The sequence below is a fragment of the Equus przewalskii genome, chromosome 1 (assembly GCF_037783145.1).
Source record: "Equus przewalskii isolate Varuska chromosome 1, EquPr2, whole genome shotgun sequence".
Taxonomy (NCBI): domain Eukaryota; kingdom Metazoa; phylum Chordata; class Mammalia; order Perissodactyla; family Equidae; genus Equus; species Equus przewalskii.
The window spans coordinates 128,924,991-128,941,676 of NC_091831.1; the positions used below are offsets into that span (position 1 = coordinate 128,924,991).

Consider the following 16,686-nt stretch of genomic DNA (forward strand, 5'->3'; position numbering starts at 1 on the left):
GGGATCCAGGAAATGTGAGCGCTAATACAAGAGAACAGCAAGGGAACCATAGGATAAAAACTGTCCAGTAGGCCTAGAGAATAATTAGTTCAAATGGGAGCAAAACGGCTCTGAGAAGGAGGTTTGCAGGAAAAAACAGTACTAAGAGATTATCTATCTGTTTAAGTGCTTGGAAAATAACATCCACAGACATTTGACAGATTTATAGGTACATGTGGGAGAGAAATGTGTAGAAGGTAAATCAAGCAATTTTTTTAAAGGCAGTTATTAACTCAAGGAAAAATAAAATGCTGGACAAGAAAGAAAAAGTAATCACCGTATTAACCAAAATTTGTAATCTAATTATAGTGAGAAATGGAGAGAGGGGCAGAAGGGAAAGTACTTCAAACACTAATGTCCTCATTTACTATAGCAAGATGGCAAGAGATAATGCCTAAAGTTGATAAATTAGGAAATAACAGTTATTACTTAGAAGAATGCAGGTCAACATGAGAAAGAAAGCTAAACAGAGCTTGCAGCCATTGTCTGCGGACAGTAAGAATGAGGGTGGGGGGGCGGAGAGAGACTGCTGTTCTATTTTAAACCTTTTGATACTACGACAACTGTGTATATATATTACTTTTAGAAAACATGGGTTAATCTTTAAAAGATAAATTGATACAACAGTCGTATCAATTTATGAAACTGCCCAAAGCACTTTATTCATCTTAAAAAAAAAAAAGTATATCTAAAATCTATTACATGGCATAAAAATTACAATAGCAGTTTATCATTTGAAGCCAGACACTACTGAATCCCCTATATACTGCAAGGCTAATTTACGGAGCTAATGATATGTGTCCTCTAGTAGAGAATGTAATTTCTGAGCTGGCCAAAATTTGTCATCTATATGTTAACAGATCCAGATACCTACAGAGCCAGAAAAGAGAGGGCATCTGGTCCTGCTGACCTCCCACACAGAGGCAAATGCTGATCCATAAGGCTGGTCCCCTCACTGGCTCAAGCATTTTACTCTATTTTGAAATGGATTTCCGAAATCAGTTTTCAACATCAAAGGAAAACAACATATGGAAACAATGTATATGAAACTACATATTCTCAAAAACTGCAATGCACTGAACAAATTTGTTATTATTCATTCTATCACAAACTCAGACTTGTTCAGACCTACTTTGGTGAAAAATACCTAACGAAGCTATTATGCTATACCTACTCCACCACTTCAGCTAAACACTGGAACTGTGCCCCTACCTCCAAATGAGGGGAACAGGTAGTGGGCAGAAGGATTAAAAATGCTAAAGCCAAAGCAGATTCCTAAATCAGAGCCAAAATGAGCCACTTTTGCCTTTGGAAGACCAGACATAAATAACTACAGAATAATTACCAGGAGTTTATACTGTTTCAAAAATAACTTCCCCTATGAAGCTGATTACATGGAGAATGAACACAAAAGCCATGAGTCACTTAAGAAAAATTCTGACATCCAATATTTCTATTTATTTAATATAGCAAAATCTGATGCAATTCCATGCTTTTGCCAACAACCTGAGTAAGCAAATCCATGGTTGAACAATCGTGAGATCTTCAAAAGAATGAATCAAGTCATAAATGTAAACACCACACAACTACTATTTCAAAACAGTTAAGTGCATGCAATATAAGAAAAGATTCTTATATATATGTTTTTATAGGAAGCACTCCCTCCCATAAATAAAATAATTAAGAGGTTTGGGGACCTCTTATTATCAAAGACTTTACTCAGAGAACAATAGGTTTAATATCTGCATTGTACAATTCTCTTTCTAGTTTTTTGTAGTTATATAATAAAGGTTAGTGTGAAAGCACAAAGCAGGGGAAAAAATTACCACACTTGTACTTACTGGTGTGCTGGGAAACTCTTTATTCTTTTAAAATCAATGGGACTACTCATGAAGAAATGGAAAGAAAAAAATATAAACTGGGCACATACTTCTACTCTGCTTAAAGGGCTAGATACCCAATATTACAGAAAACAGGCACTGCAAACTCTAATAGCTGTTCTAATTATTTAAAAAACCAAAAGATGGATTTTTTTTTTTACAACCAACAGGCATAATTTTAAAATCTGGCCCACATTTTCCCAAAAATCTCTATTAATTATTCAAAGAGAAAAAAACACACAAAAACCTGAAAAAATCTTCTTTAAAATGAGGCTCTAAAAAGACTATACACAAACACACACCTGAAATAACTGAAAAGAAATTGATGCAGTTAAGCTCTCAGAATTAAATTCTCATGGCCTGGGGTTTGGCCCCATGGCCAAGGGGTTAAGTTCACGTGCTCCACTTTGGCAGCAGCCCAGGGTTTCACTGGTGCGGGTCCTGGGTGCAAACCTAGCACTGCTCATCAAGCCACGCTGAGGCGGCGTCCCACACAGTAGAACCAGAAGGACATACCACTAGAATCTACAAGCATGTACTGGGGACTCTGGGGAGAAGAAGAAGAAAAAAGATTGGCAACAGATGTTAGCTCATGGCCAATTTAAGAAACATATATTTCATGACCTGAATCTTGAGTTCTTGCAGCCACTTCACATGCATAAGGTAAAGCTTGAGTCCTTAGTTGTTGCAGAGCAATTTCTCCATTGTTAACACATCTCATTACTAACACTCAAAATAGTTCAGATGGAAACTAGAGTTAATCTCAGTTAAGTGAAAGAAAATTTACCGTGTGACACTAACATTAAAAATCACTCAATAATATGCATCAGCCTCAGAGTCTCTAAGTTACATATAAGTTCTTTTTAAAAAATATTATATCAGGGGGCCCGCCTGGTGGCGCACTGGTTAAGTTCACATGTTCCACTTCGGTGGCCCGGGGTTTGCCGGTACGGATCCCCGGTGTGGACCCATGCACTGCTTGTCAAGCCATGCTGTGGCAGGCGTCCCACATATAAAGTAGAGGAACATGGGCACAGATGTTAGCTTAGGGCCAGTCTTCCTCAGCAAAAAGAGGAGGATTGGTGGCAGATGTTAGCTCAGGGGTAATCTTCCTCAAAAAATTTTAAAAATTTAAAAAAATATTATATCAGGACATTTCTCTATCATGTTATCTATCAATTATGCCAGGAAAACATTCTATCACAAAAATTGGTTTCCTAGAAATTTCAGCATCTTTATCCTTCAAGTTATTTTCAAAACTTCTGATCAAAATATTACCACCTACCATTCCAATATTGTGCAACAAATTTCAAAACAAAAGAATGGACAATAATCTAGTATTAAAAGAAAAAAAACGTGAACATAGTCAGTAAGGATAAAGATTTAAAGAAGCTAAAACAATAAGTGTACTACCTTATAATCGGCGAAATTAAACCTGCAGGAATATGACAGTTAATCACCAGCCGGCTCTTCCTGGTGATGAGATAGAACAAGAACAGTCCCTAAAATTAAGAGACTTCAGGGCGGGCCAAGGATAGACAGGCTAGCAGGTTTCTACAAAGCTGTCTTAAACCCAGCTGGGACAATGGAAATATCAGGACAGAACATCTACTCAAAATGGACAACAGCCCACTGATAGAGCTCTTCAATCCTAAAGCAGAGTACAAAGTTTCCAGATAAAATCCCGTTGGTTATATCCTCTTTTCAAAGATACAAGCTGGTTCATCTTAAACTCTGAACTCCCTCCTCAAAAGGGTCTTATACAATTTAATTAGCCTGTATTTATTAATCGTGAAGCATTTAGCTAACACAAGCAGTAAGACAACAATAAATTTCATTTTCAACGTCCAAGTTTAACTCCAACAATAGTTTTCAGAATCTGAAATTGTGTTTCTAAGCTCATCTGCATTTTATACATCTGTAAATAGCATATATATACCTATTTTTCAGTCTATCTTGAGAGAGATCTGTTGTAAGCTCTGCAGTCTAAAAACTATAATTAACTTTTACAAGAAATACAATTGGAAAATCTTTGAATGTTAACTAAATGGAACCAACAAAGTACACTGCCTAAAAGCAAAGATTCAAATAACCTCTGAGCTACCAGAGGCAAAAGCAAAATTCCACATTTTAAGAATTCCCCCCTCCCCCACCCACAACAAAACCCCTCCAAGAAGTATCTCTGCCAGAACCAAATGAAGACATGGGAGGGGGCAACTTCAAGAAACCAAGCACATCTTTAAAATAACCAAAAGCTAATTGCATTTTACCCATAGATATGTGGAGAAGGCTGGTTTTACATCTGTGCTAATGTGAATAGCAGCCTATAAAAAAATTAGATCTGACCTGTAACAAAGTTAAGACATTCAAAAACAGTTGTTTTCTTCCAATTGTATTACCAATTTTGTTCCAACTTACCTGCACTTTAATCAATAAATAGGAGGAAGAAGGGCTAATCAAATACAGAATTCTAAAATAAATTATTTTCAAAATGTGGAATTTAAAATGTATTTTCATGTCAAAAATCTTAAAGGAATTATTTCAAGTATGTTTCCAAACACTTAAAATCCTTCAGATTATCAAACATTAAGTTACTAGACAACAAAATAACGACCCTGCTTTTCAAAAGGCAAGCTAGGGGCCAGCGCTGTGGCCCAGTGGTTAAGTTTGAGTTCTCTGCTTTGGAGGCCCAGGGTTTTCCCGGTTCGAACCCTGGGCGCGGACATGGCACTGCTCGTCAAGCCATGCTGAGGCAGCAACCCACATGCCACAACTAGAAGGACTCACCACTAAAAAGACACAACTATGTACTGGGGGCTTTGGGAGAAAAAGGAAAAATAAAATCTTTAAAAAAAAATGTCACCTTGAAATTTCAAATTAAAAAAAAATAAAAAGCAAGCTAAAAGTATGATTTGAATGGTATTTGAATTTAAGCTTTGGGCTATCTCTAATACCCCCAAGCATCTTAAGCAATTCTCTTAATCTTTGTCTCAGTTTCACAATCTATAAAACAGGAAAAACTACAAGGATGGGTAGTTAATTAAATTAGTCAAGATTAAATGCTAGCAAACTGCTTTGAAGTTGCTTTACGTTGTTCTCAGTTCTCCTCCTACTCAGTAAAACTAATAGATGAGAAAACATCTGGAATTACTAGATACTAACAGCTGCAGACTCACAGCAGTTAAAAGATGATCTCTATTTACAAGTTTCTAAGTGAAAGTTCACTCAACAACTCCAAAAGATTTCAGGATACAACTGCAATGAACAATTTTTAGGTAAATTTCCTTTCAGTCTGAAAGAGACCTACTCTTATCTACATTCTCAAAACAGACTACTACAAATCGCAGAGCATCTTGAGAGGTCTTGGCAGTAAACAATTCTAGGTAAAATGAACAAGCTGTTACTGTTGTTGATGCTATTCTCAGCATTGTGAACTGCCAATCAAGGTAAGCTTCATCATAAATACACCCTCCAAAAAGTACCAGCCCCTGCTGAGAATCTAAATACTTCCTTCTGAGCCATCTGTCTAGGAAAGCTCTATTGAAACACCTAGAATGTACTTGCTCACACATCTAAAAGAGCTATTAATAAACATAAAACACTAAAACACATTAAACCATATACATTTTCCACTTCAAAAAACTGATAAACTACCTGCCCAAGTCTATTCTGACACCTAGGTGGAACACAAAATCCATAGGTAGGTGGGTCAGGAACTGCAGCTTAATCAAACGAGACTAGTAATTTTTTTCAAAGAAGCAAAAATATATAAAATAGCTCAAGAAGGGGGAAAAAGCTCAAAAAGAAAAAAACAAAAACTGAACAGGTTAGGGGGAAATGTACATGTAAATTACTCCTTGATGGAAGAGGGACTCAAATTTTAAAACAGGGATTTATTCACTGAGCTACAAACTAAATTACTCACTGTTCTGCTTACTGAGCTACAAACACTATGGAAACATAAGCATTTCTAAATCTAGTTTGAAGGATCCAAAATTAATCTATTATATTCCAGTGAAGAAGGAAATTGCATAAATTTCAATGAGGAAAAAGTAGGAGGTTAGGGGCCGGCCCGGTGGCGCAGCAGTTAAGTTCCCACGTTCCGCTTCAGCGGCCAGGGGTTCGCCGGTTCAGATCCTGGGTATGGACATGGCACTGCTTGGCACGCCATGCTGTGGCAGGCGTCCCACATATAAAGTGGAGGAAGATGGGCATGGATGTTAGCTCAGGGCCAGTCTTCCTCAGCAAAAAGAGGAGGATTGGCAGCAGATGTTAGCTCAGGGCTAATCTTCCTCAAAACAAAAACAAAAACAAAAAAACAAAACACATCTAGAGATTAAACACAGCCTATAAAGGAAGAAAAAATAAATTGAAAATGTAAATTTTTTTTTAAAGTAGGAGGTTATAAAAGCCTATGGCTAATGCTGTAAAAGCAAATAACGATGAGAAGCAATTATTTTGAGGATAAATGAATAACAGGAAATCGAAACAAGTAGTTTGAATTCTCCCCTCAACCTATCCCTTCTTCTGCTTAGGCTATGAAGGATATCCTTTGTATAGTACTAAGAACACTGTTTAGAAAATAATTTCTGATCAATGTGTCCAAAACTTCTTCACAACAGCAAAATATTAGGCTCATCCCCAGACTGTAGCCTTTTCAACAAACACATGGAACACATTCTAAATTCCAGCTCTTTCACATCTACTACCAATTATTTAGAGACTTTGGAAATGCTCTGAGGCTGCTTTAAGATTCTGGGAGGTGAAGGTGGGGGCAGAATACTGCCAGAAAAACCAGAAAGACAATTCCATTTGACTTAATCTTACAAATATTAGCAAAAAAAGGTTAAAATCTTCAGAAAGTATTTAAAATTCAAATAATCTTCAAAATTAATGTGAAAAAAGTATCACCTGTCCACTGATTTTGAACTGCCCCATCCACATTTACTACTAAAATGTCCACCTGCTCATCTGTAAACACAGAACAACAAAAGAATACAAATTCATTGTGGTAACAACATTGCAGATGGTCATTTGTTCACAATCCTGTCAAGGTTCACTTTAAAATACCAGGAGCAAGGACTGGTGAAAGCATTCCGAGGGGAAGCTCACTTACTTTGCATTTATTTTCAACATAAACTTAAAAACCATTTCAGCCATGCTATAAACGGAAGAAAGTTCTTCATTCATTAAGCAAATATTTACTGAGTGTCTTATTACATGCTAGACACTTAATAAATACTTAATAGAAGGTACTAAAGAGCAGTAAATGCATTTGACCTACCGATGAACAAATGACTGATCCTATCTAGAAAATTTAGTCTACTGGGCACACAAGAGTCTTCTTTAGATGTAGGTTGTGAAAGGAATATGATACAAAGTAACTGATCGCTCCATCAAGGTGATTTCTCACCTTTATCACAAGCTTTATCACAAATTACAAATTTATTACCTTTGACAAGGAATCAATAATCAGCACCTCATCCTACTAAACGGATCTTCAACAAAAGGTTTTATCTCCAAAACTGCGGAACATTTACTTAATCTACACTACTACACTTACTTTTCCTGGGTAGAGTAATGTGAGGGCAAGTGTGTAGTGGAAACTTAAAGAGGCATTCTCATCTCTTTGAAGAATTAATCAGGGAAAAATTCTCATGCCTATGCTATTAAAATATCTCCAATTTAACTGGTTATTCAACCTAAACCGCTGAAGTCCAAATGCTTGGTCTTTGGCTTTCCTTACTTATGAAAGAAGTCGTGTTTAGGTCATCTTTTTAAATAATTTGTGGGGTTTTTCCCCTGTATTTTGCCACTGGTTCAACTCTTTTACCCACAAAAATAAGAAATGCCCAAGCCTCCAGCTTCTGAAAATAACATCTGGTATGTGCACATAACAAAAACCTTGAGAGAATGTCCTAGTTTTTATTTAAAACTTTTTCATTTACAACGAGAACGCCTTTAGCAACGATTAGACATAAATCAGCTTTTACCTTATTAGGAGATTGCTATTTTCAACATTTACCTTAAACCACAAAGTGGATTTATCTTCTAACCAGTTAGCTTCCTGTCTCTCCCCAATTAGATTAGACTGTAACTTTTTTGAGCCAGGGACTACTGGACCGCATGATCTGTTCCCAGATAATACATTTCAAAAACTCTGTAAGTCTCCATAAAGACATAAATGTTGCTAGCCCTAAGGACTTCTCTAGTATTTTAAAGTTCTTTTAACAGGAGCAGGTGTCCTTAACTGTCCCTACAGTTATATATTAGTGGGTTCTCAAGGTGTGGTCCTGGACCCCTGAGAGTTTCCAAAACCCTTTGAGGGGTTATATGAGGTCAAACTATTTTCATAAATAATAAGATGTTACTTTTATTGTTTACCCTCATTCTCTCACAAGCATGCAGTGGTGTTTTCCAGAGGCTACACGATTTGTCTCTTAGGAGACTGAATGCAAAAGCAGATATGAAAATCCAGCTGTCTTGTTTTCAGTTAAACCACAAAAAGACTTGCAAAAATGTAAAATAATTCCACTTTTCTAAGTTTGTTTTGAAAAGTATATTTTATATAAACTATTATTTATTTTAACAGGTAATGGACTTGTTATTTGTAAATCATTTAATAAATACCTATTTTAAATTTTTCTGTTTTAATTTCTAACACAGCAAATATCAATAGACATAGGCTCTTTGGGTTCTCAATAAGAGTGTAAAGGGGTCCTGAGAACAAAAAGTTTGAGAACCACTGCAGTACACAATTATATAATCTAACACAGTGCTTTCCATAGATAAGAAGCTCAAGTTAATTCTGAAGAATAATTACTTCTTACACCCCCTAATCTTGTTGAGTAATATATCTTCTTGTAAAGCATAATTCAGCATAAAGCCAGTCTGTCGTAGGCCCTGTTTAACAGGCTTTAGATATTTAAGTATTCAGAGTCCTCTTTATAAAGATGTTCTGACCTGTAGTACCACCTATTACTTGAAAAGTGTATAAGGTGTTTCTTAATGTTTTCACAAAAATTACCTTGCTCATCCTAACAGCAACCTGTGAAGTAAATGTGAAGTATTACCCTGTGTTACAGATGACATAATGAAACACGCTCAAAGGGAACAAAATCACTTGTCCAAGGATGTATTGCTAGCCAGTACAGCCTAGGATGTTGGTCTTTTGCAATTTGCTTGGCTGCCTTAAGGCTGTTTCACTGTGGTGTAATTGCAAGCTCCCAAAGAAAACAAGGCAAGGGCATTACTTTTATTGTCCCAGTGCCAAAACAGGGATTTTTCCCTCTTCAATAAGAATGTAATCAGACACAACACCCGGTCACAGCATTATTCAACACACTGGCTACCCTTCTGGTCCTCTATGAAAAAAAAAAAAAAAGAAAGAAAGAAAAAAGAAATTCAAGAGTGTTGGGGAATAAATACCAGAATACGTAACACTCTAAGATGAATTAGTTAAGGACTCACAGATTTACTAATCATTTAATCATGAAACAAGAGGCAGGCAAGAACAAGATCAAGCTCAATACAGTAACACCAGATTATATCAATGAATGGATGCCAACAGGTTACAATGAGAGGCCAACATGAAATGAGTTCAATTCACAGAATATAAACAGAAGGCAAAAACTCACATAAAGTTGTGAAACGAGCTTTATTGGTTCTACAAATCGAAGCGCATGACTAGAACCACCCCCGGAAAGCAATGTCCGAGACAAACTTTGTTGCAAGATGCAAAGATGCCATCCTAGCCCTTGGACAGAAATCGCTCCTCCCCTAGGGTGAGACATACTAGTTTGTTCTTGTTATCAGCACAAGTCTCTTAGTTATGCACCACTTTAACTTAAGTTCCTCAACAGATACTCAGTTTTCTGCATCTCTTTTCCACACTCAAGTGGACTCCCTGGCAAAGGCAAGACTGACTCACAACAGGATATGGACCACTTGCATAAACTCTTTTCCTTTTTTAGATGCATGTGCCCAGTGAGGCCATTTTGAAATTTGATGTGATTTTATCTAGAAAAAGCCAGAAGTGTGCTGTCAGATTTGTATCCCTCTAGTTTACTACAGATGGCAAGAGTAATTTCATCATTCCTCATGAGGTATGCTTTTCCTCGTGTTTACTTTGGTCAATTTTTTCCGAATCTCTTTGGGGGGGGGGGGGGGAATTAAACGTTACAGTTACACCACCACAGCAATCGCTACAATTGTAGCTAACGCACCACCAACCAATTTGTAAAGCCATTTGATACACCTTATTTGTTGTTCCATGCTCAACATTCACCGTGGAAGATACATTCGTAGGTAAGCTAATTTATACAAATTTCCAGCCCTCATAAAAGAATTGCAATACTGCAGTGTAAAACCAGTTAACCGGTTAATCTTTAAAGGCTTCATGCAGAAAAAGATAAAGCATCACACCTCTGAGAGCTCGAGGAAACTGCAGTTATTTCTATTCCTTATCTTAGGGCACATTTTTTTTTTTGTGGCGTTACCTGTGTTTTCTCCAAGGACATAATCAGTATTTAAGAAGTAACCTGTCAAAAGTGTTAAGGCATTCTCTAAACTATCTTCTCGGTTCTGGCCCACGATGAGAAATGCCACACAGCTAAATCATACCATTGCTGTTTTCCTATATTTCTTCAAATAAACTTAGGATTTTTGAAATGCACAATTCAAATTTTACACTACCACCCATGCTACCACTGACCATCTCAAAGCTAATAAACAAAGAGGCTAGCGGCGGCACCGGGCCCTACCAGGAAGTAATCAAAGCAGTGTGGCCGGTGCGATCCTAAGTCGCTAGAGCAAACAATAAGAGGGCACTGGGGGTTCCCAGGGGCCCGGAGGAAGGAGTTAAGATGCTTCAGCAACGCAAAAGCATTACATAAACCTAATAACTGTTCTACAGCACATGAACTCGGGAATCCCAAAGCAATTTCAGACAACCCAAAAGATCTGAAGGGCAACTCGAGCCGCCCCTCCAAAGCAGCTGCTGGCTCAGCCTCCCGAGCTTTTCTGCCCGCAGCCTGTTTTCAAACTTCACCCTCCCAGGCTGGTGAAAGACTCCGACCTCGGCCGCCCGAGTTCCGAGCGCCTCTCCGGGCTCTGGGCTCTCGCTGGGAGTAGATCGGGTCGCCCGAGCCTGCGGGGAAGGGAAAGGAAGCGGGGCCGGGGCAGGCGGCGGAGTGCCCCCGCGCACCCCGCAGCCCAGACAAAGCTGCGCCCAGAGAGCAGCGCCCTGCCCGGGCGGTCGAGGAGGGGACGCAACTCGCACGTGCGGCAGCCTTGTGGGGGCCGGACACCCGCCCCCACGGCCCGCGACCCCGCACCAGCGGCGAGCACAGCCCCCGGGCACGGCGGGGCGGGGCCGCGCGCGGAGGGCCGGGGTCCCCGCCCGCCGCTGCCCCCACGCGCTCGGGGCCCCGCAGGCTCCCGCCCCTCGCGGGCCTCTCCTCCGCCCGCCCGGCCGTCGGGCCGCGGGAAACAAAGGAGCCGCCGCCGCTCCGCCCGCCGCGCCCGCCTCAGCGCGGACCCCTCGCCAGCCGCCGGGCCCGGCTCGCCCTCACCTCTCCCCGAGCCCGCGCGCCGGCCGCCAGCGGCCCCTAGACGGCAGGCCCGGCGGAGCCGGGGCCTCGGGTGCGCGCAGGCCGCCCGGGGCCGCACTCACCGCTGCAGCACCAGGACGACGGGGAGCCGTTGGGGAACTTGGCTGAGTCCGGAGCGATGCAGACGCTGGAGCTGAGGTGCGGACACTCCATGGCCACGAGGAGGGCGGCGAGGAGGACCGAGGCTCCGGGACCGGGCGAGGTGGGGGCGGCGGGACTGCTAGCTCCGTCTGGTGTCGCTCCTCGCCGGGCGCTCGGCCGACGGCGGCTGCGTCCCGAGCCCTTGCGTCAAAGAAAGCAAAGGCTTCCGGGCGCCGGGTTTTCCCACCCGCCGTCTCCAGGAGCCCCGCTCCGGAGAACGTGGAAATCCGGGATCCGGGTTCTACCGCCACCCCTAGGCTGGGGGCTTCCGTCTTCCTAAGCCGGCCCCGCCCCGCCCCCGGGCAGTCCCCGCCCCCAGGCCCGGCCCCGCCCCCGTCCGCTGCCGCGGGGTGGCGTCCCGGCGCGCGCGGGCGGGTGGCCCCGAGTCAGGCTGAGCAGGGAAGTGACTTTCCCAACTCCGCCGCCCCGGGCGGCCGCGGCTTCCCCCTGCCCCGGGAAGGGTGGGGCGCCGAGTCCGGGCACGCCGGGCCCGGCCGCTGCCTTCACCGCGGCCCGGCGAGCGCTCGCAGTCAGGGAGGACTGATCCTGCGAGTTGTGGTCGTCCGTCTGCACGGTGGTAGAAAATCTGGCCTCTCAGGAAAGTGTGAAGAAAAAAATAAAAACCTCTCGGGCCGGCAGGCACTTTCGCCCCCGTTTTACACAAGACACAAGCTCAGAGTGGTTAAGGGCCTGGCCGCTGGTGGCCCAGCGGGCTGTATAGGTCCAGGAGCAGTCCTGATTTCGTGTTCTGCTCCCTGCGACAGGTGCGATACGGACCCGCTTCTAGGTTCTGAACACCTGGCCCTAGCCAGCCACCTGGGTGCTGCGTGGCTGGGCCCGCGGGGGCGCCCACGAACGGAGGTTCAAACGCTGTCATTGTGGCTCACCATGTGCGTCACCTCGAGCACGTGGGCGAACTTCCGTACCGCCCCCACCGGTGGAAGTTTAAGTGAGATAGACGAAACCTGGGTTTGCTGAGCGCAAGGTCCCGGTCACCAGGTGATAAAAAGGGAAAGGGATGTAACGTTGGTTAAACACCTACTGTCTCCTAACCGGGCACTTTACATACAATACCTCATTTAAACCTCGCAGCACCCTGCCAGCTGCAGTTACCTTCTGCTTTTTACCTCGGGGGAAACTGAGTCCGTAATTGGTTAATCCGTGCGGGGAGTGGATCCCCTGCTCTCTGACCTCTTTGTAGAAAGGGTATAGGGCAAGCCTCAAGGGGCCGCTTGGGCACGCATTACACCCGAGCTAGCCTGCGCTCTCTCTGGGGCACGGCCTTGAGGACGTCCTGGGCTATTACAAGTACTGCCTCAAAGTTGGGGCTCCTTGTAAAACCCGGAGAAGGAGCAATAGGGCCGGGAGGCGAGCCGGTGCGGGGGGAGGGTGGTGCGGAGGCTGATGTGGCAATCCTGCGGGCAGGGCGAGAGGAGGAAGGAAGGTCAGGAAATGATTAACCGGGCTGGGCCGGGTAGTGGTTAGAGCAGGGCACCTCCCCGCAGTGCAGTCCTGGAGCAGCCCAGGGACTCCCCCTGGGTCACTTCTCACGCCTCCCCATCCCCCCCCCCCCCACAACCCCCGCCGCCGCTCTGTTTCTTCCTCACACTCCTCTGCCTAATGGTGTCCAGTCACCTGGGGCATCTCTGCCCACCCCAGTAATATTTCATTTCAGAGTCGACGATCTTTTGTAGCTTTCCAAGTTTTCTTTCATTGCTGTTAGAGCAAGCCCAGGTCTAGGGATTTGACGGCGGTGAGGACTTGTGGAAAGTGCAACTCTCAGCTTCCAGCTCTCTTGCCTACTTGATGGCCACCTTTAGCAAGTGTCTTTAGTCCTCCCAAGCCTTTTTGGATCTGTAAAACTGCGAAAAAAATAATACTTATCTCTCAAGGCAGATGTGAGAATTCATGAGAATTGCCACCACTTAGTAGGTCGCCAATAATTTATAGTTGTTTTTTTTTTTTAACGACAGCAGGTGAGGGCATAATTCCCTAGGAAGGGGGTGGATAAACAATATCTGACCTTCGCTCAAGCTCTTCCAGCCCTCTCCTCCTCTCAACTGACTTTTCTTTCAAGACCTGGCTGGACCAACCTCTGTTTCCCTCTGGACACCTACCCCGATTTAGTATCCATACCCGCTCATTTAGCCATGGAGCATGCCCTGACTCCTGCCACCATGTAATGTTTCTTTTTTCACCCTCTCAGAGACTCAATTTCCTTATCCTCTAGACCTCATCTTAAACATCACTTCCTCCCACAGGCCTTTCCTGACCCTGATCCACCCCCAGGTTAGGTCCAGGTGTGTGATGCCCTTGTCTGCCCACACACTCTGCCTTTTTAAAACACTCTTCATGCATGTAATTATTTGTTTAATGTCTGTCTTCCCCTTGGAGGTCCATAAGAGTAGCAAACAAGTCTGTCTGGTTTCCTGCTGTATTCCTAACATAACATGTGGAACACGGAGGGCGTCCAAAAATGTTCAATAATGAACGAGTGAGTGATCGATTAGCAATGTCTACCATGAGCAGGCGCTTAAGAAGTGACCCAATAAGTGCCAGGTATTTGCCTCCCCCCAACCCGGCCGCCCCCCGGCCCCCCCCCCCCCCCCCGTGATCTCTAAATTTCCTTGCGGCTCTAAGTTTACGATTTTTAACGACATCAGGAATGTGAAAGCACCTTGTAAGGTGTAAACTGCTAAAAAAAGAAAAAAACTTTTTTTAAAAAACACCTTTTTTTCCCCCTTTCTCCCCAACCAGAATAAAAACCCCTCAGAGCAGGGACACTAATTTAGTCATCCCCGACTGCTATAGTCCCCAGAGGCAAACCACGACTATCACGCAGTCCAGAGAAGCTGGGCAAAATCGGAGAGGCCCTGCTGGAGCTTTCACTAAATTTCCCTAAAACATAGGCAACTTTCCTGTGTCTTCGAAAGTTTTCATAATAAAACAATTTTTTTAGGAAAAAAAAAATCTCGCGGTGAGTAAATGTGTCAAACGGGGGAAGACCACGGGCACACTGGGAAATCTGCATTTCAGGTCTTCAGCTACATTTAACACAACGTTCGCTTTTTTGTTCTTGGCCCGCATCCCTCTGGCACTGAGGAGCTCTGACATACATACCAGCGAGCCCTGGTGGGGATGCGCCAGCCTCCCGCTCCGGCGCTAGGGGACCGCGCGGCCGCCGGCGTTCCCCACCCGGCCCGGAAGCGGGGGGCGCTCCAGCCCAAAGCGGTGGGCGTGTTTTAAAAGTTTGCATCTTTCGGAGGAGAGGAATGCACAATTTCAACCATAATAGCAGATGTTTCTCTTCTAAAAGAGATATATACATTCATAAGTGGGGGGGGGGGAGCGGCTGAGGGGGAAGGGGGAAGGTCATGCGTTGCCAAGGGAACCAGGATCACGAAAGTTCTTAAGGTTGCTGTGACCTTCCCCTACCCTCAGATTTGAGACTTCTGGTAGATTCGGTGGTCCTTAAGCAAGGATTACAAACTGGCCAAGCCTAGCGAAGACTAGCTCTGACTATCCCCACTCAGGCAAGGCTTATTGGAAGCACCCAGAGAGCTGGATTCGTTATTTACCTTAGAGATTTTTCTAGGAGCAAAGCCTCCTTGGGGAACCAAAGTTAGATCTCAAGGAGGTTTGGTGAGTATTCAGAAGGAGGGGAGGCGGGTAGGAGCGGCCGCTCAGGGAGGGACTCTTGTATCACCTGGTTTGATTTTCCAAGCGGCACTTAGCTGATACTTCCTTGCTTGTTTCCTTATTTGTGTGTTGTCAGTCTCTTCCATGAGAACAGAGACTTTGCCAGTCCTGTTCATTGCCTGATTTCCAGCTCCTGGTACACAGCCGACCTGTAGTAACTATTTGTTGAACGACTAAATGAATGAAGGGCGGTGGTCGTCAGCCAGCCAGCCGTCACTTCCGCCCACAGGAATGCCCACATTGGCATTCTCCCACTCCATTCCATTCACCTCTTCCGCGTTATCTCCCTGCCCCAAATTCTTCAGCGGCTCCCCATCTCTGGCAAGATAATATCAATCGGAAACCTGCTGACGTCACAGTCACCTGTCCCTTCTCTTTCACTAAAGCTAGTTTTTTTTTTTGCTACTGTTCCAGCAGTACCTAAAATAGTTCCCTCATTATAGAAAATGTGCTGTCTCACGCTTCAGGGTCCACCCCAACCTCTTTCCTTTCTACCTGGCCAGCTCCTACTCCTTCCCCAGGAAGCAAATAGCCTCCTCAGGGAAGCCCTCCATCACTCACGAAAACCGGCTGCTAAGCCTCCGCCCCCCGCAATCCCCGCCATTCTGTCGAGGCAGCTTGTCACGTGGTGCTGTTATTTTTCTGTTTACGTTTCAGTCTCCCTTGAGAACAGATGGTTTACTTTTCGTCTGTGAATCCTAGGCACCTAGTTCAGCAATTGCAGCTATTTAAAAAATTATATTTGTTGATTTAATGTTAGACGTGCCCCTTTTGAAAGTAATTACGTCAATCGTTATGTATAATGGTTTCCTAGGTATTCACAGAAAGCCCTTCAACTATGTAAGAACAGAAACTTACCTTTATTGGGTCCCAACTAGGTGCCAGATATTATATCAAATGGTTTTCATTTCTTCTTTAATTCCCACAACAAACCTGAGAGGTAGGTTTTATCAACTCCATTTTACTGATGAAAGAGCTAAAGCTCAAAGAAGGTTAAAGAATTGCGCAGTTACAATTAGTAATTGGTCTTTTATCAAAAGTGATAGAGTTTCACCCTACATACACACTGTCAGCTAAGTGATTTTGCAGTATTATGTGGGGGTAGCTGAAATTCCTAATAATGAAGACTCTTAGGGACCTCAGAATCGGAAGAGCCTTCTGATTAGTAAAAGAAAGAATCATTTAGGTTCAGCATTGCTGTAATAATCATTGTATCATCAACATCTCAATTTGTATTGCTTTTAATGGTTTCTTCTTTATCACTGAAATGTGAACATCACACACTTTCATGAAGGAGATGAGAGATTCTCTTGTTT

General features: G+C 43.5%; 1 protein-coding gene and 1 long non-coding RNA gene across 3 annotated transcripts in view; both read right to left on the bottom strand.

The window, feature by feature from the left end:
- USP3 (ubiquitin specific peptidase 3) overlaps window positions 1-11,971 on the bottom strand; it is an 89,536-nt gene extending 77,565 nt beyond the window's left edge. Inside the window, exon 1 of one of the 2 annotated variants that reach the window (XM_070577966.1) lies at window positions 11,593-11,971. In XM_070577966.1, coding sequence (XP_070434067.1) covers window positions 11,593-11,683 — 91 coding nt within the window. In that variant the 5' untranslated portion in view covers window positions 11,684-11,971. Of the gene's footprint in view, window positions 1-11,491 lie in introns of both variants that reach the window. The other variant, XM_070577971.1, reaches the window with a different exon arrangement.
- Window positions 11,972-13,357: 1,386 nt separating this feature from the next.
- On the bottom strand, window positions 13,358-15,757 carry LOC139076324 (uncharacterized). The gene is made up of 4 exons (XR_011527782.1): window positions 15,640-15,757; window positions 15,378-15,528; window positions 14,792-14,980; window positions 13,358-13,533 (listed from the first exon to the last, which is right to left on the bottom strand). It is a non-coding gene; the product is annotated as an uncharacterized lncRNA (long non-coding RNA).
- Between the last annotated feature and the right edge of the window lie 929 nt (window positions 15,758-16,686).